Raw genomic sequence first — 22,265 nt, forward strand, 5'->3', positions numbered from 1 at the left:
CTGTTTTCACAGCTCTAGCGTTTATGCCTTAGCAGTGATGAGGGAGATGGAGTCTAGAGTGTCATGCCCACTGACCAATAGTGTTGAAACTCAGCCGTTACCCTGCAGCACTGAGGACTGAGGACTGTGGACTATCCTTATAGCAAAACCTTCCTATAGCAGACACAACCCTACCACAAGTTCGGCAATCAATCTGACACTTGCCTAAAATCACACAATGTAACTTCACCCTCCACCCCCAGCCTGAGAGTCTGGGGTGAGCTCTAAACAGGAAACAGTTAGAAAAAGAGTTCAGAGGGAAGAGAAGAGGAAGTTGTATTTACTTTTCTTTCAATCAAAGTTGGGTGTTGTTGCTGTCATTGCTTTGAGATAGGATCTCATAGCCCAGGCTAACTGGAAATGCTTTATATAGCCTAGGCTGGCCTGGAACTCTCTGCCTCCTGTTGCAACAAGTCCAGCTCAAAGCTGTTGTTATTTATGTTTTGTTTTTGTGTTTTTGCTTTTTTTCATGTCTGATATTGAAAGCTTCTTTCCCTCCCAGTCATTTCCTGATGTTAGCCCAAGGAAGAAAGATATTGGTTGGTGTGTATTGTGTTTAGGAAACAACAAATTGAGAATGGATGGTTTGTCCATTTCCCACACTGACTCTGGCTCTCCAGGTTCATGAAGCACACACTAACTCATCCTCTTTGGTATGTGTCTGTCCAGTTAGAGTGCAAGGACTGCTTAGACATAGCTTTGAATCTTATTCATTGCCTTCCGCTCAGATTTATAAAGAGGTCATGAAAGAAACTCAGTAAACATTCATTAAGTGAATATATAAATGAGTACAGCAAGTGAACATTAAATGAGAGCTATACAGGAGCAGGAGAATGAGCTACACTCCCTGCAGCCCCCTGGCATAACCTGTCTACCTGCCAATCCTTGGAGGACCACCTCCATGACCTAAGCAAACACAGAAGGACCCTGCTACAATCTCTAGAATATCGTATTCCCTTCGGAGCATTTGAGAGGAGAAAGGGTTAGTTTTAGTGATGCAGAATGGGACAAGACTGACCTTTCTCTCCCAACAAGACACAGCAGTTCCTGCATCCCATCCTGAGGAACCATCTCAGGGGAACAGTTACCCTGATTTCGTGGTGATGAAATTCACTCACTCTGATCTCATGGTGATGAAATTCATTCATTCTGCTGCTTACAACCCTCAGCAAATGGACGTCACTAAAATGCACTGGATGGGTTTATAAACCAAGTATGCCATCCTGTGCCATTATGACCTTGACCAGACAGAGCTTTGATGAAAATATTAAGCATGGAAAACTCCCAAAGCCGCTGCTATTTGCCATTGAAAGTCCAAGACACAAGCAGGGGATCCCATGAGACTATAGCTGGGTGCCTGGGAGTGATACCAGGACATCTAGTCAACCAGGGCCACTCCAGCTATGTTTTCTGAATTCTCTCAGAAAACAAATGTACTTTGCTTGCAGTGTGCTACACTCTGGTGAAGGTACTGACCTCAGCCTTTATCTCTCGGAAGAGTATCTCCCTGGACACTCAGTAGTGTCTGAGCAAAGATGAGGAGGTGTTGTGGAACAATGTCCTCTGAACATAGTGCCATTGCCCTGTTCCAAGCATGGCTACTGCCCTCTGGGGTCCTGGCACTCACTGGGGCCTGGGGTTTAGAGAAGCCTAGGGGAAGGCTCACCCATCCTATACCATCTGTCCAACCGCCAGCCACCAGCCATGTGCCACCCCTTCCTCCTCCAGCCACACTTGCTTCCTACTGTGAGCACAGGGAGCCTTCTCCTAGGCCAGCCTTCAGGCCCATCACCTCTGAACGCCTCAACATAAAGTGGCTGGTTCCCTTACCCAAATTCTCATTGCCTTCCTATGTTATGACAGCAGTAATTAACAACTGTAGTGTGCCCTGTACCCAAGATGGTTCTGAATCCTTCAGATGGAAGAACTTTTGTAATAGCTTTCTGTCACTGAAACAAAATACCTGAGATAATTCCCTTAATAAAAGAAAAGGTTTGACCTTTGGTTGATTACGTAAGATGGTGTATGAATAAACTGAGGCGCATTCAAAACAAAAACAAAAAAAAAAGAAAAGGTTTGTTTGGGGCTTGTGGTTTCATACTAATTTATTAGTTCATGGTTATTTCTTCTGCTTTGAACCTGTAGCAGAGGCTCAGTACATTCATGGTGAGAATGAAATCTTCTCACCTCAGGGTGACAGGGAGAGAGGGGAAAGGGGGCTGGAGAACACACCAAAGTTCCAACATCTCCTTTACAGGCACACCCACAATGACCTAAAGACGTCCCAGTAGACTGTACATCTTAAAGGTTCTACCACCTTTTAGTGTCACAGGCTGCACATGGTACTGTCAACAGATGTCTCTTGGTGATGGGAGGTGGAGAGGTTGAGCAGGAGAGTCAAGACTTCAACAGCCAAACAATCTATGAGCTCTGTTTCTTCATAAGAGTGTTGTGAAGGTGTGCTGCTCTGATCGCTGTAATAAAAAACTGGACAGCCAATAGCTAGGAAGGAGAGACTAGGCAAGACTCTGAGTAAAGAGAAAGAAACTAGGAGGAATCTAAGTGCATGATTTCACCAGCAGACTTGGAGCAAGCTGGATGTGCTGTACTAAGCTACATACTAGAATATAGATTAAAAATATATGGGTTAATTAGGTTATAAGAGCTAGTTGGAAAAAGCCTAAGTCAAGGCCAAGCTTTCATAATCATAAGTCTCTCGGTCATTGTTTTCAGGCTGGCTGTCCAAAGATAGTTTGAAAAGAAAGCCCTGCTACATAAGAGGAAACTGAGGTGCATGAAAGCTAAGTCACATTTTTCTCAAAGCTATTCAACTGAATTAACCAGGGAGGGATGTAAACCCAAGCCTGACATACCCAGTTCTTCTATAAACTACGGTATCACAATAACTTCCTTTCTTTCTAATATAAAGCTTCCCCCAAATCATAATTTCCCCCATCGGCCATGTTAATGTTATTACATTGCTTTTAAATGTTTGTTTTAAAGAGGACTGGGCTGAGAGGGTAGCTCAGTGACAGCGAGTGGTCAGGCATGTGTGAGGTCCTGGGTTCCAGCCCCAGTACAGGAGATGGGGAAGGAAGGGAGTCAGAGGCCAGCTTGTTCAAAAGGGAAGTAAGGGACTGAAGAGATAGGTCAGCAGCTAAAAGAACACGCTGCTCCTGCAGAGAGCCCAAGTTCAGGTCCCACTACCCATACCAGACAGCCCAAAACAACCTGTAACTCCAGCTCCATGGGGGTCCAAAGCCTCTTGAGTCTCTGGGCACCTTCACTTACGTGCACATACATACACAGAGATACACACGATGTGCATAATTTAAAATTAACCATTTTAAAACCAGGGAAATCAGCAAAAGAACACCTTAAAGTCCACTAACTTGGAGGTTAAATGAAGCCTTTCTTTGTATCAACAGAATGAAGAAGAGATGTTAGGGAAGGAATATAACACCACATTCAACACCTCCTGCCCCTCGTGTTACCCCAGCCATGTCCAGGTCAAATCCACATTCCTGACCAAAACCAGCAGTCTGTCAGCCAAAAATATACCCTGCAGGATAGAAGTAACTAGTCAGACCTGAGAAAAACTCTGTTCTCATTAACGCCTGATTTCCCTTTGGCCCATCTCTTGTCTCTGGAAAAGAAGTTCTCTCTCTTCCAGGCACAAAGCGCAGCTCACATCCCAGAGCAGACAAATGCCAAAGCAGCAAGCACTCTGGAGATTCCCACAGACTCCAGGCCCAACGAGCTGGTAAAATCCCAGCGTGGAAGCCAGCAAAAAGAGCTGGGCCTGGCAGAACACTTCGCCCTGGCCTACAGACATATTTACTGCTCCAAAGCCACACAGGGAGTCCTCTTCCTGGTGAGTTGTGAAAATGAATGTAACTATTAACTTTCTAAAAACACTCACTTTCCCTGTGATAATAAATAAATAAGCCATAGGACATTTCTCAGGTCCTATTCCGGGTTTGCTCAAATCCCATGCCACCTGGTGGACTTCCGGCACTCACTCTGCACAGGTCCATGTGACAAAACAGAGAAGCTGAGTTCCCACAGACAGTTCTAGACTTTACACAAGTGGGAGTCATTCTCTTTTGAGGCTTTCCTGTGAGTGCACAGGACACTGCAGCTTGACACTTAGAGAATGATTCATTCCAGCAAACACGGTCACCAGAATGCCACCCCAGGAGCCACAGGCTGGGTGTTTTCCCTGCCTCTGTGAGCAGCTTGGTGAAGCATTTTACTATGAGAAGGAGAGCTCCCATGACCCTGTCATCCTGGCAAGTGTTCAAAAACCAGCTTTCTTGAGAAAACAGTCCTGCAGCATGTGCCAGCACTGACAGTTGAGTTGAGTCTTGCCTCTAGCTGATTTCAACCCTCCAATAGGACCCCCTAAACAAGGCATTGAAAGCTGCGCATGGAATCAATGGCATGGGAACTCAAGCAAACTTGCCTGGCTGCAGCAGGCAGCCCCTTAGAACAGCCTGCGCCCTCCGACCTCCCTGAAAATGTCTTTAAGAGTAAACTAACTTTTTCCCCTTCCTAAAGAACTGTCAATCATATTGTAGTTTCTATTTCTATCTGGGAGTTGGGGAGAAGCGACAACTGCATGCCTCCTTTTATTCCAGCCATGCCTACTCCTGCTCCTGGCCACACGCCTTCTCACCCTGGCTTTCACATAACAATGAGTTCTGAGAGGTTGGACCCACTGCACTTTGGGACATAGCTTCAAGGGCAGAGAGCACACTAACATGGTTCCCGTGGGCAGTCCTGTCACTTTGACCAAGTAGTTCATCCCTGATGAGAGACACTAGCCCATGAATGCTGGAAGCTTCACCAGGTCTGGTACCCTTTGTGTGATCTCAAGGCTTCCTTGCAATTCCACAAAAGCATCTCCACTTGCACCAGTGGGGAAGGCTCCAGCAACCTCACACAAAACAATGAAATCATTCACTTCACCAACTAAAGACCCAGATCTCTTCTCCAGGCTTCTCAGAGGAAGCTCAGCTGGCTTAGTTAATGTGAAATGTTGTCTCCTTACCAAGTCATGGCAGTGCCAGGCAGATCCCTGTACTAAGAGAACCAACTTACAAGGTCCACTTCTGCTGACTCTATGAGCTCTATTCTTCCTGACTTGCACTCAGTTGGGCCGTTACCCTCCCCCACCTCCCGTTTCTTCTTCAGCCAGCTCTCTGTGGCTTTACAATGTCTCCCAGCCCTCTGGCACCACTAACCCTGCTCATACCCAACTGCCCCCAGCGCCTGCTTCTCCTCCAGGACTCAGTTATCTGAAAGACAGCCAGAGTGAGCAGATGCTAACCGAGGGGTGTGGCTGGTATGTTAATTACTTTCTCATTGCGTAGTCAAATATCTGACAAGAGACAATTCAAGGATGGAAGAGGTGATTTTGTCTCACAGCTCAAGAGATTGCAATCCTAGCAGGGAAGGCAAAAGGCAGGAGCGAGAGGAAACTAGAGGTCCACTACATCTGCAGTCAGGAAACAGATAAATGTGGTGTTCAGCTCTGTTCTCCTTATACTCAGTCTGGGCCCCCAGCCTGTGGAATGTGTCTCCTACAGTTAGGGTGGGTCTTCCCACTATGATTAACCTACTCCACAAACTCCCTTACAGAGAAGCCCAGAGGTTTGTCTGTTTGGGTATTCTGGACCCTGTCAAGTTGACAGTCCATAGTGAGCATCACAGGCAGGATGTCACTGGCTGCAGAGCTGCCTTGTGAAAGGAAACCGGACATCAGAAGACTTTTCTATGCCTTGCAGAGGCCAAGCTGAGCACAAAACTAATAATGTTTTTTTCCAGCTGGATGAAATTCCCAGCTCCAAAAGCTTTCTGGGAGTAACCTTGAATAGTAACCTGAGGTCATCCACAGCGGGGTGGGAGGGTAGGTGAGTGGGGGGGTTGGGGGCAGGAGGTGGGGGCAGGGGACTTGGGGGGCGGGGGGCACAACCAACTGGAAGAAGGCCACAAGGCTAGAGACTGGACACAAAAGAGATGACAAGAGAGGACAGAGGGCCAGGTGGCAGAACCTTCACAGTCTGCCCCCACCTTCCCATGTCTGCACCCTAAGGCATAGCAAGCTGTGTCCTCCACATAAGAAGAGGGCAAGAAGAAATGTCCCTCTCCAGAGACAGAAGATGCAGTGTGGGAAGGGGAACAGTTTCACATCTCTAGATAAGCAAGAGGTCTGTCTGATCCACTAGTCTGCTGTCCTAAAGGGGACCCTCCTGGCAAGGCCTCAGCTTGCTCACAGCAAAAATGCCTATGGAAGCTCCAGAAACACGAAGAAAACACAAAACGGGAACAAGGAAGCTCTCCACCACAGGCGTCTCAAGCAGGGGCAGAGGCCATGCCCCTCCCTTTGAAAACTGAGTCCCTCTTCTCTCCCCAGAGAGAAGACGCTTGCCCATCTCCTGCAAGCTGGCCACCCCCACCTACTCTTGCATAGCAGAAGGGAGCTTGCAAAGCAGAGACCCAGCTGCAAGGGAAGTGTTTGCTTCTGTGCGCTCTTCAAACTGAACCTTGGTCAGGCTCGCCCCCAGAGAAACCTCAAAAAGACTCCATCAGAGAGGTTTCCTGAGACATAAATAAACCTTTGCAGTCCAAAGATCCTTTCCCTCTAAGGCATGAACTTCTGAGACCCTTAGTGTGCCCAAAAGAATGACAAACAAAATACAGCAGAAGATTCAAACCATCTTCCAGTTTAAATATAAGAAGCCAAAGTCTTTAAAAAAAAAACGGTTCAAGACTGGAGAGTTGGCTCACGGGTTAGGATTGCATATTGCTCTTGCAGAGGAACAGGGTTCCATTCCCATTACCCACAGAGCAGCTCACAACTAATTGTAACTCCACTTTCAGGGTATCCAATGCCCTCGTGACTTCCATGGACTCCTGCACACATGGTGTAGATACACACACACACACACACTCACACACACACACACGCGCACACACACACACGCACAATAAACCATCACATGTGGCACACTCAGCACTCAACTCCATCAGAGAGAAGCATGATTCCACTTTGCAGATAAGAAAACTGAGTCAGAGAGATGATGTGTCTTGGGCACACACAGCTAGGGAAAAAGCAGAGGATGGAGCCAACCCTCTGAAGACCCTGGCGCAAGATTACCTGTACGGACCCCTCCAAAGTTTGTCTTCCTCTGCCTCAAATCAAGCCTTCCCAGAACCTCCACAACTGATGTCTGATTCCTATCACTTCAACCCAAAGAGACCAGCTCCTTCTGGTCACATTGGAAGACACTCTGGTTCAAGACATAAATAGGTTCTTGGGGAGGTGGCTCCAGCTGAAGGTCCCCCTCTCTCCATCCTGACTTGGGTATGTGCTATACATATGCCAGCACTGTCACCTGGATAAGGGGAGCCCCCCCACAGTACAGACCACATTCTGCACTTCCCTGTGGCTCTCTACAGTAATGTCCAATGCCCAGCCCAGCATACCAGGAGGACACCCTCCCCTAGATGCTCACTAAGGCCTTGGAGGCAGGCAGACAGCATCCTCATGGCCCCACTGCAACTGTAGACCTTGCCTCAAGAGGACCAGATTATCTATGCTTTGCCTGGTGACTTCCATCAACAATTGTCCACAAGGGTGAGGGGGACTCAGCCTATTGCTTCCCTATGGTCGCACAGCCTACTTGCCGGGAGGTGGGCACAGGACATACAAGCTGAACTCCAACCTCAGGTGCCCTCTGGCAGAGTGTGCCAGGGAACCGGCTCCATCCATCTCACTACTCACAGCTCTGAGTTTATGACCACATACAAAAGGCCATGTGAAGTGGGTTATTATCAGCCAGGGTGCAGAATACATGGTCCTGAAGGGCATAGGTGTGTCTACCCACGGGCAAAGGCTAGTAAGTCACACAGGGTGTGTCTTCCCACCGGACGGTGACACAGCCCACACAAAGCATAAGGCAGATCTGTACCCATGCTGTGGGGGTTTAAAAGGTGTGCGAGTGGAAGTGTGCACATGTGTGTGTGTTTGCCTCCACACATGGCACGCTGTGATGAGTCTTGTGAGTTCCCAGGACGGTGGTGTCACTTGGGGCTGATTGCTGGGTAAAGGAGAGTCCTCAGAAACACACTTGTTGAGAGAACTCATTAGACCCAGTGGTGAGAGGCCCTGGGCACCTGGGGAAGGTGACACATCACTGTCCATCCCTGACAAGCTAACTGCCAGGCCAGATGCTGACACGGCTCATTCTGACCGCCTTCATCCCAGGATCCACCAAGCTGCAGGATCATCTGCTGACCTTGCCCTTAGCACTTGATGCGGGTTCATGGCACTGGACTTGCTGATGCAGGGCCAAGCCGTGGCTCCCCACCCTCAGCAGGCATTTGCCCAGAAGCAAACTCCAGCTCCCTGAGTCTGCATCCTTATCTGTAGGGCTGGATTAAAACTATATCAGAAAAAAATCAACGGTATTTGGGGAGCCAGACAGAAGAACTAGTAATCTACGAGGAGCAAGAACAGTAACTTAAAAGACAGGTTTGGGCCGGGCAATTGGGGGCTCACACATTTAATCCCAGCACTCAGGAGGCAGAGGCAGGAAGATCTCTGTGAATTTGAGGCCAGCCTGTTCTACAGAGCGAGTGCCAGGCCAGGCTCCAAAGCTACAGAGAAACCCTGTCTCAAAAAAAAAATACAGGTTTGGGCTATACAGTATTTGCATTGATCAAAATTTAGCAGATGGGTTCATTGCTGGTAAATTTCTTATCAAAAGAGAAAAGTAAGCTCCTACTTTCTATCCTCTGGCTGATCGCATGCATGTTGGAGAGCTTGGGAGAAGAGCACTCGACAGGTCTGTGTGACTGAGACATCTCCCCAGGGACTTCTGTGTTTGAACGCTTGTTTCCCAGCAACTAGTACTGTTTAGAAACATTAGAAGGTGGAGCCTTGCTGGAGTCAGTGGGTCACTCGGGAGCAGGTCCTAAGGGTTATGGTCTGGCCCTACTTCCTGAGCTCTCTCTGCTTCCTGACTTCCATACAATGTGACTGTCTCATGTTCCACCACAGAACAGCCCACTGCTATTTCTCCATCAGCATGACAGACTGTATGCCCTCAAACTGGGAGCCAAAGGTAAGCCCCTCCTCCCCTCATTTGTTTCTTGTAATATGGTTGGTGGTGATGATGGAAAAGGTAGACAGTACTGATATCCACAGCTTGCTTTGAAATGCCCCAGAGGACAGGATGGACACACAGACAAGGGGTAGACACCACACCACAAAACAACTGCAAAATGTAGGTGGTAAGTAGATGGCTGCACTGTTTCAAGTTCTTCATAACAAGATGTTGAAAATAATGAAAATTAGTACTGTTCTTCTTTCCTAATCAAATCATAGTCTGTAAAGTAATTCTGGTGTGGTGTTTTTGAACACTACTCACTGGTCAGCTGATCATAGCCATCGCTAGCTATCATTGGGCTTTTTGCAGTTCGATGCATATGCTCTGCTCAGCCTCCTTGGGCCAACCCTGCAAAGTCATTTTCTCTGCACCAAGCACCCCATTTTACAGAGAGGAGAGTGGTGCCCTGGGAGACCACACAGCTTTGCCAGACCATCAGCCAGGAGGATGTTTTGAATCAAAGCAGGGCCAGAGGTAAAGACATGACAAAGGCCAGTGCTGCCAATCAGGGAGATTCTACAGGTCACCTGAGACTCCCAGGGCCTGCGTATATGCAGCTGTCCAAGCCACTTTAAGCCTCCTGGAACCAGAAAAAACATATCACCGTCACCATCACCTGTAACAACTACAACCCCCCAGGATTCTCTCTTGTTTTCTTTGCAGTGTCGGATATTAAATTCAGGGCCCACTGCTCTGTCACTTAGCTGCAGAGGCAACTCTTGTGTCTTCTTTGTGTGTGTGTGTGTGTGTGTGTGTGTGTGTGTGTGTGTGTGTGTGTGTGTTGAGACAGAGGCCAGGCTGGCCTCACATTTGTCATCTTCCAGCTTTCTATCCCATGTTTTGGGATTACAAGAGTGCACCACCATCCCTAGCCACACTGAGTTTCTTTAAATTGCCAGGGGTATAGTTTGGCTCAGTGCCAGGGCACTTGCCTGACATGACCAATGTCCTGAATTTGATCCCTAGCAGAAGAACACCAAAAAAAATGAGTCTAAGAGTCTGGAGCTTGACCTTTGAGTCTGCAGGGCTTGTGACTATCCTGAGGCAGCTTTTAGTGCCTCCCACAGGGTAGCTGGAAGGAAATCACATTATTCCAGAGGGAATATGGTAAGTATATGTGTGTCTGTCTGTCTGTCTGTCTACTGACATGACAACCAGTAGCAAGTCAAACACCTAAAATGGCCAGGGAAAGGGCTAACTAGAGGCCTTCACACACTTGCTGCAATTACAGTGTGTAAAACATTTTTCCCTAGCAGCAGACATAGTCATCTAGTTCTAAGCCATCAGAAACCAATCAAAGCACCTTGAACAAACTCTGCATGTTCATAGAGGGGCTGCCTAGTAAACACTTCACTTGTACTCAGAAATTCTGGCTGACTGGGAGCTGCTTCATTCCCATCAGCCTCAAGTATCTCTTGACTTTAATGAGCTGGCTGCAATCCTGACCATTCCATGTGGTTTACCTTTAACTTTCAACCACAAATTTCAGCAGCTCACAGACTGCCAAATACTGCTGCATCCGGCCACAGGGCATTCCTAGTGACCTGCCTATCAACAACAGTTCTGAGTATACCTGGGATAGGGAGAGGAGGACACACCAGTCCTTCAGGCAGCATCAGGGCAGGACCCCCGCTGTCTAGTTAGCACTTCCGGCCTGCCACACATGACCGTGTCCAAGCAACTGCCTCAGCCTCTTTTTATGTGGAAATATGTGGACATGCACATGGAGGTGAACCCCAAATCCTTAAGAAGCAGCTGAACCAGCCAATCCACACAAGCCAATCCCCAAGGTCCCCTGTACAGAAGCCATCCAGGAATCTCCTCATCCAAGCTGATGGATTCCAGGCTCCTGGAAGTAAGATTCTGTTGGTCTGTGGGCCACGTGGAGGCTGAAGCCAGGTACCAGAGAAAAGAAACCAGTGCAGGCCCTGAGCTCAGGCCGGCAAGGGAGAGAATGTCAAAGTATGTAACAGCCCTTTTGCTATGAAGGCTACAATATGCCTGAGGTCTGATGGGATGGGTAGATGAAGGGATGGGTGGGCCAGTGACACAACCAGGGGCTACAGAAGATTGAAACCATAGCCTTGAGGCTGGATAGTTGGCTCAGTGGCTAAGAACAGGTACTGTTTTTGCAGAAAAGTCCAGTTCCTGATATCCAGGTCAAGCGGCCCACAACCACCTCTACCTCTGGCTCCAGGAGAATCCAATGTCCTCACCTGGACTTGTGGGAACCTGCAGTCTCATGCACATACCCACACACATATTTACATAATTTAAAAGTAAACAAAATACCTATTTTTAAGTCACCTTGCTTTCTACAAAAGGCAACCCAAGCACTGTATGCCAGGATTGAATCTGGTCTAGAATAAAACTAGAGTTCCAGAAGTAAGTGGGAAATGAGTGTCCAGTTGCCCCTAAGTTACCTGAACATCCACAAGTAACCGGTGTGCTCAGAACCCTGGCCCAAAACAGTTTCTGTGAACACTTCTTCTATGCCCCTTTCATAGCCAGGTCCCAACTACCAGACCACCTCCCTGCCCCCAGGACACGGTATTCTCCATCATCAATTGAATCTCAGCTTAAATAACCTCAGAGAGACCTTCCCTCAGTATTCAGCCTAAATATTCTACCATGCTTTGGTTGTTATTGCAACATACTCTAACCAGTAGTAACTGACATAAAGGCATGAAACAAGTACTTGCTGGATGACTGACTGGCTTTGGAAAGCCTGACGCTTACCTGGAGGAGAATAATCATACTCAGAAGACCTGATGAGGAGAAGATACAGAACACATGGTGACCCAGAGTCATCATTGTAAAGATAATTTGTGTCTTTAACCAAAAGGATAGTTTTTCAATGCTAGGGATAGAATCTGAGGTCCCATATCTACTGGGAAAGCATGCTCTCATTGAGTTACATGGATCCTCAGCTAAGGAGACATCAATGACGAGGCAATATCCTCCCTGCTGTACCACAGCATCTGTGAGCAAGACAACCCAGAGACAGCAGCTTCGGATAGCCAGTTATCCAAGGACCCATCTAAGCCTCCATCAGTCGTCTGTGCCCATCCATCTAAACCGCCATCCGTCTGTGGCCATACTTCCCTGAATGTCTCCTACTTCATCTAAAACATTGATACCGGTGCTCCTCAGTACTAGTTTCCACTTATGAAACCAAATAACATTATCAGTCTTTAAAAAGAATTTCTAAAGCTTGTGTTAATTATCACCCACCCACCACCCCCATCATAAGGTGTATAGAAAGGTCAGTAGCTGGCATTGATGACTGAGTAGTTCTTTGCTTCTGGTTTAGACCATTACAAAATAACAACGGAAGGCAAAAGGGTGGAGGAGATCCTGGAGTTAAATGGGTCAACTCAAGATCTGCTACTATGTGACCTTGGGCAGGCCACTTAATCTCTGTGCGGTTCACATGAGTGATAAGGGATGCTGGTAGTGAGTGCTCCAAGGGTGCTGTCCACATCTGGTAGCTCATAGCTCCCCTGGATGAGTTTGCCTTGTCTCATCTGGGTAACTTCAGCCCAGGGTACTGTTGGACAGATGTTCTGTGTGCTCTGATACCTGCCACAGACTGCCTTGTCCACATCTCCTTTGCCTGGGATTCCAGAGCATCCCCCAAAGCTGAAACATCTCCTGATGTTCAGACAATTCCATGTCCTGAGCCAGACACAGCAGCAGAATTGGGCTAATGCCTCCCCAGTCCTTAACATCACGACAGAATCTTCAGACACCCAGTATAACCAAGCAAACACAGAGCCAGAGTCCTTCCAGACTTTGTGTTAATGGTTGCAGCAGGGATCATGCACTTTCCCAAAACCAAACTGTAGAAAGGTTCAGGTTCCCCCTTGGGTGTTGAGAGTCCCAAGTGACACACAGTACCTGTAAGTGATCCTCACTTCAGTCCCAGGTTCATCTCTCTCCCAAATCAAAGCTACGGCCTCAGGGGACTTCTGCACATGCTGATCCAGGCAGTTGACTATGTAAAGAAAAGTTAACAGGTGTTATTCTGGATGCTTTGGAGGAGGGTGAAGTGGGATTTGATCTGCTGTGGTTTGCTATTCCTACAGAGCAGGATCTCCTCCTGCAGAAAGGGTGTTTGCCACAACTGCAAAAAACATACACAATCACTATACAAACAGGATCTGTTCTGTGAGGTGACCTTCCCCACAGACTCTGAGGTCATCACAGCATTCCAACAGTCACCACACTGGCTGCATGTGGCATCACCACCCAAGACTCTCTGTGTAATAGGCACTGAACTGGACATGCCTTTCAAGAAAGTCCTGGAGCTCCCCTCCCACTCTGTTACCCAAGCTCAGCTCACATGACTCACTGGAAAAAACAACACAAGGTCAGTGGGCTGGTTTACGAAAACCTGAGGATTAGTGGGCTCAGTTCTGCTAACACCCTGTTCACTGATTATTTGATTTTAAAGGTGAGCTTAACCCCGGGACTGGTTCATGTGGTGACCCCATCTTCCCAACCATGTTCCCACCAGGGTCCTCCAATCTTCTGAGGTGGACTGTGGCAGATGTCACATAACTTTTTCCAACAGAACACTGGAGCTGAAGTTACAGGGACAAGACAAACATGCTCACAGAAGCTAAGAGCAATTCGGGACAGCAACAGTAACAGCTGGAGCCTGGCTGTAGACAGTGCTCTTGAGGGCCCACAGCCAGCATTTCTCATCACCAATGTGAACTGTATGAGACTGAACAGCCCGCCCAAGGTCACAAAGTAACAGATCTGGATTTGACTCAGGCTAGCTCCAGCGTCCCTCACACCGCCCTCCACTGTGTCCCTGTAAAGGTTCAAACAGGCCACCAAGAAACTGTTCTGTGCAGTAAATGGAAAAAAGCTGAGCCCAACCTGTGGCAAAGCGGAGGGGAGATATGAAAAGGTGTGATTCCACAGACAGATGAAACTAAGAGCTGTGGAGAACAGTGGAGCAGCAGGCAGGTGAGAATAGATGGCTCCTACCATGAGTGGAAAAACAAGGCTCTTAGGGAGGAAAAAGCTTCACAGATGTCAGCTGAATGTGCTCCCAGGGCTGTCTAGCTTAGCAGTGTGGTTCTCTCCCTCTCTCCCTCTCCCTCTCTTTCTCCCTCCCTCCTCCTCTCCCTCCCTCTCTCCCTCTCCCTCTCTCTCTCTTCCTCCCTCCCTCTTTCTCTCCCTCCCTCCCTCCTTCCCTCTCTCTCTCTCTCTCTCTCTCTCTCTCTCTCTCTCTCTCTCTCTCTCTCTCTCTCTCTCCTGTGTGTGTGTGTGTGTGTGTGTGTGTGTGTGTGAGTGAGTGACTGTAGGTGTGTGTATGTCTGCCTCTGTGTGTACACAGATGCCCAAATACCAAGAGTTTTCATCCTAAGGTCATAGTTTTATGGCTTCTAAGCAGTCAGCAAAGAGGTCACCCTTCGATACAGGGCCATGTCCCCAGCTGCCTGGCCATGGAGGTGACTCTGAGCTGGTCTTGACAAGTTGGGAAGGGTCACCTGAGAATCAATGCTACAGAAAGTCCTGAAGGAAAATCAGGACAGGACTGGTTAAGAGCAGGAAGTCTGGGCTGCTCTGGACACCTAGAAGCTAGTGATAAATTGAAGTCCTTCACCCACCTAGCTGCGCTGAGAAGCCACAGATGTGTGAGTACAGGGCATCCTTCTTCCTCAGAGGGTGACTGACTCTGAACTAAGACCCTCAGCATTGCAAAGCTCAACAAGGTGTCCCTCCCGTTCAATGCCAGGAAGGAAAGCAGGCTGAGACGAGACGAAGGAGGCCCGGAACAGGTTGTATACTTGGGTGTTCCCATGTATCTCTCCTGGGGCTGACAGATGGCACAAATCTAGGCAGCTCAGAATAGATTCCCAAATCCAGTGTTTCCCAGAGGCCTCCCACACAGACAAGATGCTAGATCACTGATTACCAAGGCCACCAAAGACGTTCCTCTCCCTGCTGGACAAGCTGAGTCCTAAGAGCTCCCTTGGCTCCAGGGTCTTTGCACTGGTTTTCCCTGCCTGACACTGTCACTCCCTCCTGTAATGCTACCGATCTTGGCCTATATTTCTCTCACTGCACATGCCCCTGCCTATGAACCCCATGCTTCTCACCCTTGAGTGGTATCAAACGCCCCAAAGAGAAGCATACCAACCTTTAGCAGAGCCTGGGCATTTTAAGCAAACAGTCCTGCTACAGCCTGTCTTGGAACCACACACTGGCGGATAGACGCCGGTGTGTTTACATGTACACCACTATGTATGCAGCTTTCAGATTCCATGGGGATCCTGTTTCTCTTTCTTCCTCTTTGGGTGTGGGGGTGGGGTAAATAAATATCCTTACTAGCCCTGTGCAACACCTGGCCATGCCTTACCAGCTGGCAGACTGGAGCTGCCTGAAAAATCCTTATGTCTGGCCCTTGGCCAGCCACCCACTAACTGAGGACAATGTCCTTGTCATCTACATCAAGTCTCAGCTTTTTAGTCAACAGAGTGGTATAGCAACCCCTGACTCTGGCTGAGCCTAAGAATTAGCTGCCCCCTAATGTGTCATAAGAGTGGGTCTGAAGATGTCATAGTGTTCCCAAGGAGCATGCCAATAGAATAATCCCATTCATTCCTTAGAGCCACCACCGCACGAGGCCTAACAGAAGCATGGCTCTAAAATGCCACGGTCATGATGGCACTTAGCATATACTTATGACTCCTTCTGCTACCTCAGTCACAGGGAAGAACAGAAAGGAGGGATGGGGCAGAGGATAGGAGAGAAGCAGAGAGAAAAATGGGGGAGAGGAAAGGAAGGAGGAGAGAAGAGAAGGGAGGAAAGAGGGAAAGGGAAAGGGGAGCTTAGGAAAAGGAGGGGGCTAGAAGAATGAAGGAAGGCATGGGGGATACTCTCCTGTGTATACAAAATCTCTACATTTAAAAAAAAAGTAGCAATCCAAAAAACTGGGCAGTAGGACAAGAAAATTCCACCTTCAAGCATTTACAGTAAGAACCGAGCCAGGGCCCAGCACAACTGAAGGCGGAGCTCAAACCCCACCTCCTACTTTGAGCCTTCCAAGTCCCCAGCACACAGTGAGCCTCTGTCCTCCCACTTCTCAGTGGCCCATACCATGTAGCACTTCCTTATTCTGCTTATGATGCTCCTTCCCCCACCATCTGGGTCACAAGGGCCATAAGGTTCCTTTCTCATGGGGACTGGTTGAGGGCCACAGTTCTTCCCCAACCCCGTGGAAATCTTGAGTACATCACGCCAGTACAGACTAACCTGTTTACTGTGTTAAATAAAAATTAAAGGAGACCATTGTTTGGGTGCAAGCTCTAGCACAAACCAGACTAAAAATCAAAATGAAGTTGTTCAAGCTGAAGTTCACATCACCAAGCTGAAACATGACTGCTTATCAGGCCTGTGGAGAAATCAAGATGGGAGACACAAAAACTGGAGCCAAACTTTTCAGTGTGCCTGGTGGTGAAGTCCCCCCCCACCTATATGCTTGTGCAAAAGTGGAAACTTTTCAGTGTGCCTGGTGGTGAAGTCCCCCCCACCTATATGCTTGTGCAAAAGTGGAAACTTTTCAGTGTGTCTGATGATGAAGTCCCCCCCCACCTATATGCTTGTGCAAAAGTGGAAACTTTTCAGTGTGTCTGGTGGTGAAGTCCCCCCCACCTATATGCTTGTGCAAAAGTGGAAACTTTTCAGTGTGTCTGGTGGTGAAGTCCCCCCCCACCTATATGCTTGTGCAAAGGTGCAGAGACTACAGAGGCTGGGGAGCTGTTCGCTATTTTCATATTGTCCTATGCCCCTGTCCCTGTCTTTTAAGGGAACTGGCTGAAAGAGCTGACCCATTTCCTGATCTCTATTGTGCTTTTCTCAGCCCTTCTCTGTCTATGAAAGCAAGCTCTCAATATTTGATATATATTATGAGACTAAGTGTTGTCCAACTAAGAATGTTAAACCACATCAATGTAATTCCACCTTGCAACCATGGATTTGCAATCTGTTTGTTTCAGTTCAGGTGTTCTGACCACGGTTATTTCCCACTGTTTCTGAGGTGGGGCCTTGGTGTCTCCATTTATAACAGGACGCTAACCGTTCCATGTTTGCATTATTAAGAATGGGATATGGCCCTTGAGATAAGGACGCCTGTTCAGCCATGGGCTCCATCTCAGTCACTGTAGCACATGGCCCAGCCCAGATCCTTACACAGTCTATGAGCAATTAGTGCTTGTGAATGAATGAGAGATTTTTAGTTTTATTAACAACACAATAAGTTACAGGAGAGTTATTATCTCCTTTAGAAAGATGACACACAATAATGTAGGAATTTTCAAACTCCCACCCCTAATCCTACAGGACTAGGAATGGAATACAGGTTTTCCTACATGCTAAGCAAGTGCTCAACTACTAAGCCACACCCCTAATCCAAAAGCTCTGATTGGTTGTTTAAATATATTCCCCTCATACCCAACTCAAATTTAAGTGAACTCAGAACACAAAGCTTCAATCGTCATAAAAAGAAACTGGGGTTAGCAGCCATACTGAGGACTGACAGTGGCTTTCTTTAAATAGCGAATTTCCCTGGCACATTTGGAGAACTTTCATTCCGAAAGTTGTATTTGCCAACTTTCCAGAAGCAACTGCTATTTAAAGCAGGTCATGCTTCTGACAAGTGAGAAGAATTCAGATCCTTCCAGAAACTCCACCTCATGAGATTGGAACTACATTTTCATTTGGAGTTTCTTTAAAAATGTAGACAAGCTTTGTCTACCATCGCATCATCTCAGGATCAGCCTAATCTCTGAGTCACTGCCATCTAGGAAAGAGCATCAGCAAAATGACTTCTATTTGTTCAGTGTTCTTAAAGCATCAAGAGGGCTGCGGGTAGCACTCCGTGGCACAGCACCGGCCTAGCCTGTCTGAGACCCTGTGCTCCATTCCCAGCATAGAAGAAGGAGGAGGGGGAGGAGGAGGAGGAGGAAGAGGAGAAAAAGCACCCAGGAAGTCTAAGTATTCAATGGTTAGTTAAAAAGAGCTCATATAAGCCAGGCATGGTGGTAATATACCTTTATTTCAGTGCTTAGGAGGCAGAGAAACAGGTGGATCTCTGTGAATTCCAGGCCACTTTGGTCTACACATGAGACCGTGTCTCCAAAAAACTCATAGATATGCTCTTGCTAGAGTAAGAATGAACACATTGAAATACATCAGACTCAAGGTCTGGGATTTAGAAAATAGGACTAAGATATGTGTGGTGAAAGCAACATATACCCCATGACCCCCTGGTTTTAGATTTGCAGTTTCCTGGCATCCTGGGTGTATATATACACAGAGAAAAAGTAATTGTGGAGCCCTACAGAGAATGGAGCCAAATGACCAAGGCCAGAAAGGATTCCTTTTTACAGTGTGGAAGTATTTTTCATAAGGCATTAGAGGCAAGTCAAAGAAGGAAGGGCCAAGGAGCTTCCATCATCACAGCTCAGTGTCAGAGCTTGGAGTGGACACACTGCGTGGTTCCTTGAGAAGACCAGGCACCCCCTGCACATTCTCCAATGTCTTACTTGCCACCCAGCCCAGGCTCTGGGGCTCAAACATACAGGGTCCATTTCAGGTGGGCACAGTACTCAGCAGCATTCCTGGGGGATAAACGCAAGGCCACTGTTTCTGCCACATGCCTCATTAACCTTTAACAGCAGTGGGTGATTAGGGCTGCAGTGTCCTAATGACAGTGTCAAGAGCTTTACAAGCCTCGTCTCACCTAATCTGAACAAGAGCCCCAGCTGTGTGTGCTGAGAACCGCATCTGATAGGGAGCAAATGCAAACAAGAGCCCTCCCCGCCTCAAGCAGGCTGCTCAGAAGAAGCCTTAATCTCTGCACGATTCTCTTGACCCTCTGGACACAAAACTTTCCATGAACCTAGCCAGTACACAGGGAAAATCCTCATGTGGTTTGGGGAACAAGTTTCAAGTAAGCCCAGTCTGAAATTTCACTTATGGAAACCGTATGAAATCCATTCTCCGGAACTGTGATGAAATAACAGAGGATGACTACCTTTACAAAGGAAAACAATTATTTATATCATAGTCCAAAGGCCTGCATCTGGTGACTCCCTCCATCTCCCCCTCCCGCCAGGAGTCCTAAGATGATGCAGAGACATCAGTTATCTCTTCTGGCCTCTCCCTTTTATAAAACACCACAATCTGAACCTTATGCCTCTTCCCTGAAAACCTCTCCTAATCCTAGTTACCTCCCTAATAATACCCGACAAAGGAACTTTACTGGGGAGTTCAGGGATGAACCATATTCTAAGTGCAGCACCAGTTCAGGCCCCAAAACTGGGAAGTGAGAAACTGGCAGATGGCTCTGGCTTGAGACAGCAGGGTGGGCCCTGTCCAGAGTCCTGACCTAGGACCTCAGAGGGTAATAAAATGGTCTTGTATCCTGCAGCACTGCTAATTGAAAGTTTGTAACAGTGGTAACTACAAGAGCATTCCAGGACACACTCCTATCTTTAGTTCACGCATAAGGGAACATGGGAAGCGCAGCACAGCAAGAACTGGGACCTCAGTGTAGCTCAAAAGGCACAGCCGAAACCACCAAACTATCATGTACCAAGCACCTGCAGCTGGAAGATGCCCAGCCACCAGGTTTCTAAACCTAAGGGTCTAGAGTGGGCCCCAGAATTTGCATATCTAAAAGCTCCCCGAGAAGGTTGCTGGTCCAAGACCACGCTTTGAGAAGCATTAGTCTGGAGATCCTTGAAAGGACAATAGTGTCACTCACACTGTTTGAAACAAGCTGGCATTGCCACACAAGACAAACAGTTCAACCACTTCACAACTTTCTAGGTGGCTCCCAGGACAGCTGCAGTCTGGTGCCTTTTCACACTATGACCTCTGGGGTTTGCAGACACTGGGAAAGGACAGAGATGCTGCAGATAGATAGATAGATAGATAGATAGATAGATAGATAGATAGATAGACAGACAGACATTCGGAGAAGTTGCTTTTCCTACAGGTCAGTTTGCTGACGTTCAGCCTCTGGCTCACACAGCTCTAAAGGTGGAAGAACAGAGGCCAAAGAATTCCTTGAAGACCACACCCAAGCCTCACCATAAGGTCGATACCATTCCTTATCAGCTATAAGCTTGGGTGTCCCCGTGGCTTTGGCCTCTTAAGCCCAGGACCGTTTCCAAAGAAGCCACACACTTTCTGACCTCTTCCTTCAGCAAACTGCTTCACTCACTTCAAAGGCACATTCCATCAATTCTACAACCCCAGGAACTTCAAGATTTTGCTGACTCCAATCTAGAGGCAACACTTATCTAATAAGAGACTCATTTAGATTAAACTTGCCAAGTAATATACAAAATGGGGGGAAAATGACTGGTCCAAAGTTTCTTTGAGGTGTGCTTGAGTAAAAAAAACAGACACCACCTATAGTTTCTGAGTATAGTAATTCAAAATTGATAATGGCTTATTGATTACCAATAAGTCTGGACAAGGTTCTGTATCTCCCAGCACTGCCTGCTTAGCAGGTAAGTATTACTTCCCTAACTACAAATGGGGAAGTTCAGATGCACCCAAGTTAATGCAAGTGGATGCGGCAAATAAAAGATTGAACCCCTAACTTGTGGTCTTTGAACAAAGCATCACCTTGCCAGGGTGACCTTCAGTTCTTTTCTTATGCATCTCTGACCCACCCAACCCCCACTCCCACCTCACTGGAAGGCAGAAGTTCCTGAACCCCAGCGGCTCAGTCTGTCAGTCCAGCCCCTCCTGGACTTCTCAGTGCTTCCAACCTTAGCAGCACGGAATTCAGGCTCATTGGAAAACAGACAGCTAGCGATTTATGTGTCTCTTTTGGAGAACGAGGAGGAGGCAACATAGCCCAAGCTGGCCTTGAGCTCAGCTCAGCTCCTCCTAACTCAGCCTCCAAAGTGCTGGGGTTGCCTGCCTTTGTCACTGTAGACGTTTGTCTTTGGGGTGCAGTTCTGAGACCCAGAACTTCCTGCCCACACGCCCCTGAGGGAGGAGATAACCAGTTCCCTCCCAGCCGCTGGCGCGTTCTTCCTGCACCCACCAGGGCTCTGTTTACACTGCAGGGCTTGTCCACTGTAGCTGCTAAGGCTAGCACCGTAGCGGATGGTAACAACCTACACACTGCGCTTATCCCGCTGGCCTGAGGGCCCCTGGGCAGAGAAGTCTGGGTTCTTGGAGATCTAGGCCTATCTGGGGTCATCATCTGTGTGCCCACCGTTCTAGGGATCCCTGAGATTAAAGTCTGAAGAAAGTTCCCCCAGAATCTGCGCTAGGATAGGCCATTCTGACCTCAAACGGGCTACCCTTAGTTTTCAGCTTGAGCCAGCGCTGCACGTTTGGGCGCGTAGTTGGTGCTCCGCTAGCTGCAGTCTCTGGACCGGGTGGGATGCAGGTCACGGCGACGTGGCACAAGAATTAGAGTGAGTGGTGAAGTATACTGGGGAAAGGGGTCAAGGCCTGGGCACAGCTGCCACTGACAGGGGGTCCCCCCCGAGTCTCGGCGGGACGGGGCTGGTCCCCAGCAACCCACTCACCAGACACATTCAACTGGCCTCCCAGGAACCAGCCGATCTTGCCCGTCCTAAAGTCGCAGTCCCAGACAGTGTGGTAGGGGGTGTCCCAAACTAGTGTGTCACGGGCCAGCGGCCCCCAGAAGGCGGCTGGCTCCTGGGCCGCTTGAGCGCTCAACGCAGGGTATGAGCCTGGCTGCGCTGCGAGGGAAACGCTGCCTAGGAACCGAGTGGCGGTCGATCGCGACACGCTCAGCAACCACCCCGATTGTCCGGAGCGCCGGTGCAGACCACGCAGCAGTCGCCCCACACCGCTGCCCAGGCTGCGCGCCGCCATCTCGCTCGACGCCCCAAGCCGGTGCGGGAGCCTGGGCGCCCCTAAGAGTCTCCACCGCCCCGCCCCGGCTCCGCCCCCGCGGCCACCACCCACTACTCCCTGCTTCAGTGAAGCAGCTTCCTTGAGCCTTGAGCCTGCCCCGGCCCCACCTCTTCT

At 48.4% G+C, this 22,265-nt stretch overlaps 1 protein-coding gene across 1 annotated transcript in view; it reads right to left on the reverse strand.

The window, feature by feature from the left end:
- Window positions 1-22,136, reverse strand: part of Acss1 (acyl-CoA synthetase short chain family member 1) — a 47,186-nt gene extending 25,050 nt beyond the window's left edge. The window contains exons 1-2 of the mRNA XM_005072550.4: window positions 21,797-22,136; window positions 13,116-13,212 (exon numbers count right to left, since the gene is read on the reverse strand). Coding sequence (XP_005072607.1) covers window positions 13,116-13,212; window positions 21,797-22,109 — 410 coding nt within the window. The 5' untranslated portion in view covers window positions 22,110-22,136. The remainder of the gene's footprint in view (window positions 1-13,115; window positions 13,213-21,796) is intronic.
- Window positions 22,137-22,265: the final 129 nt, after the last annotated feature.

Source organism: Mesocricetus auratus, unplaced genomic scaffold (genome assembly GCF_017639785.1).
Source record: "Mesocricetus auratus isolate SY011 unplaced genomic scaffold, BCM_Maur_2.0 Super-Scaffold_100004, whole genome shotgun sequence".
Lineage (NCBI taxonomy): Eukaryota > Metazoa > Chordata > Mammalia > Rodentia > Cricetidae > Mesocricetus > Mesocricetus auratus.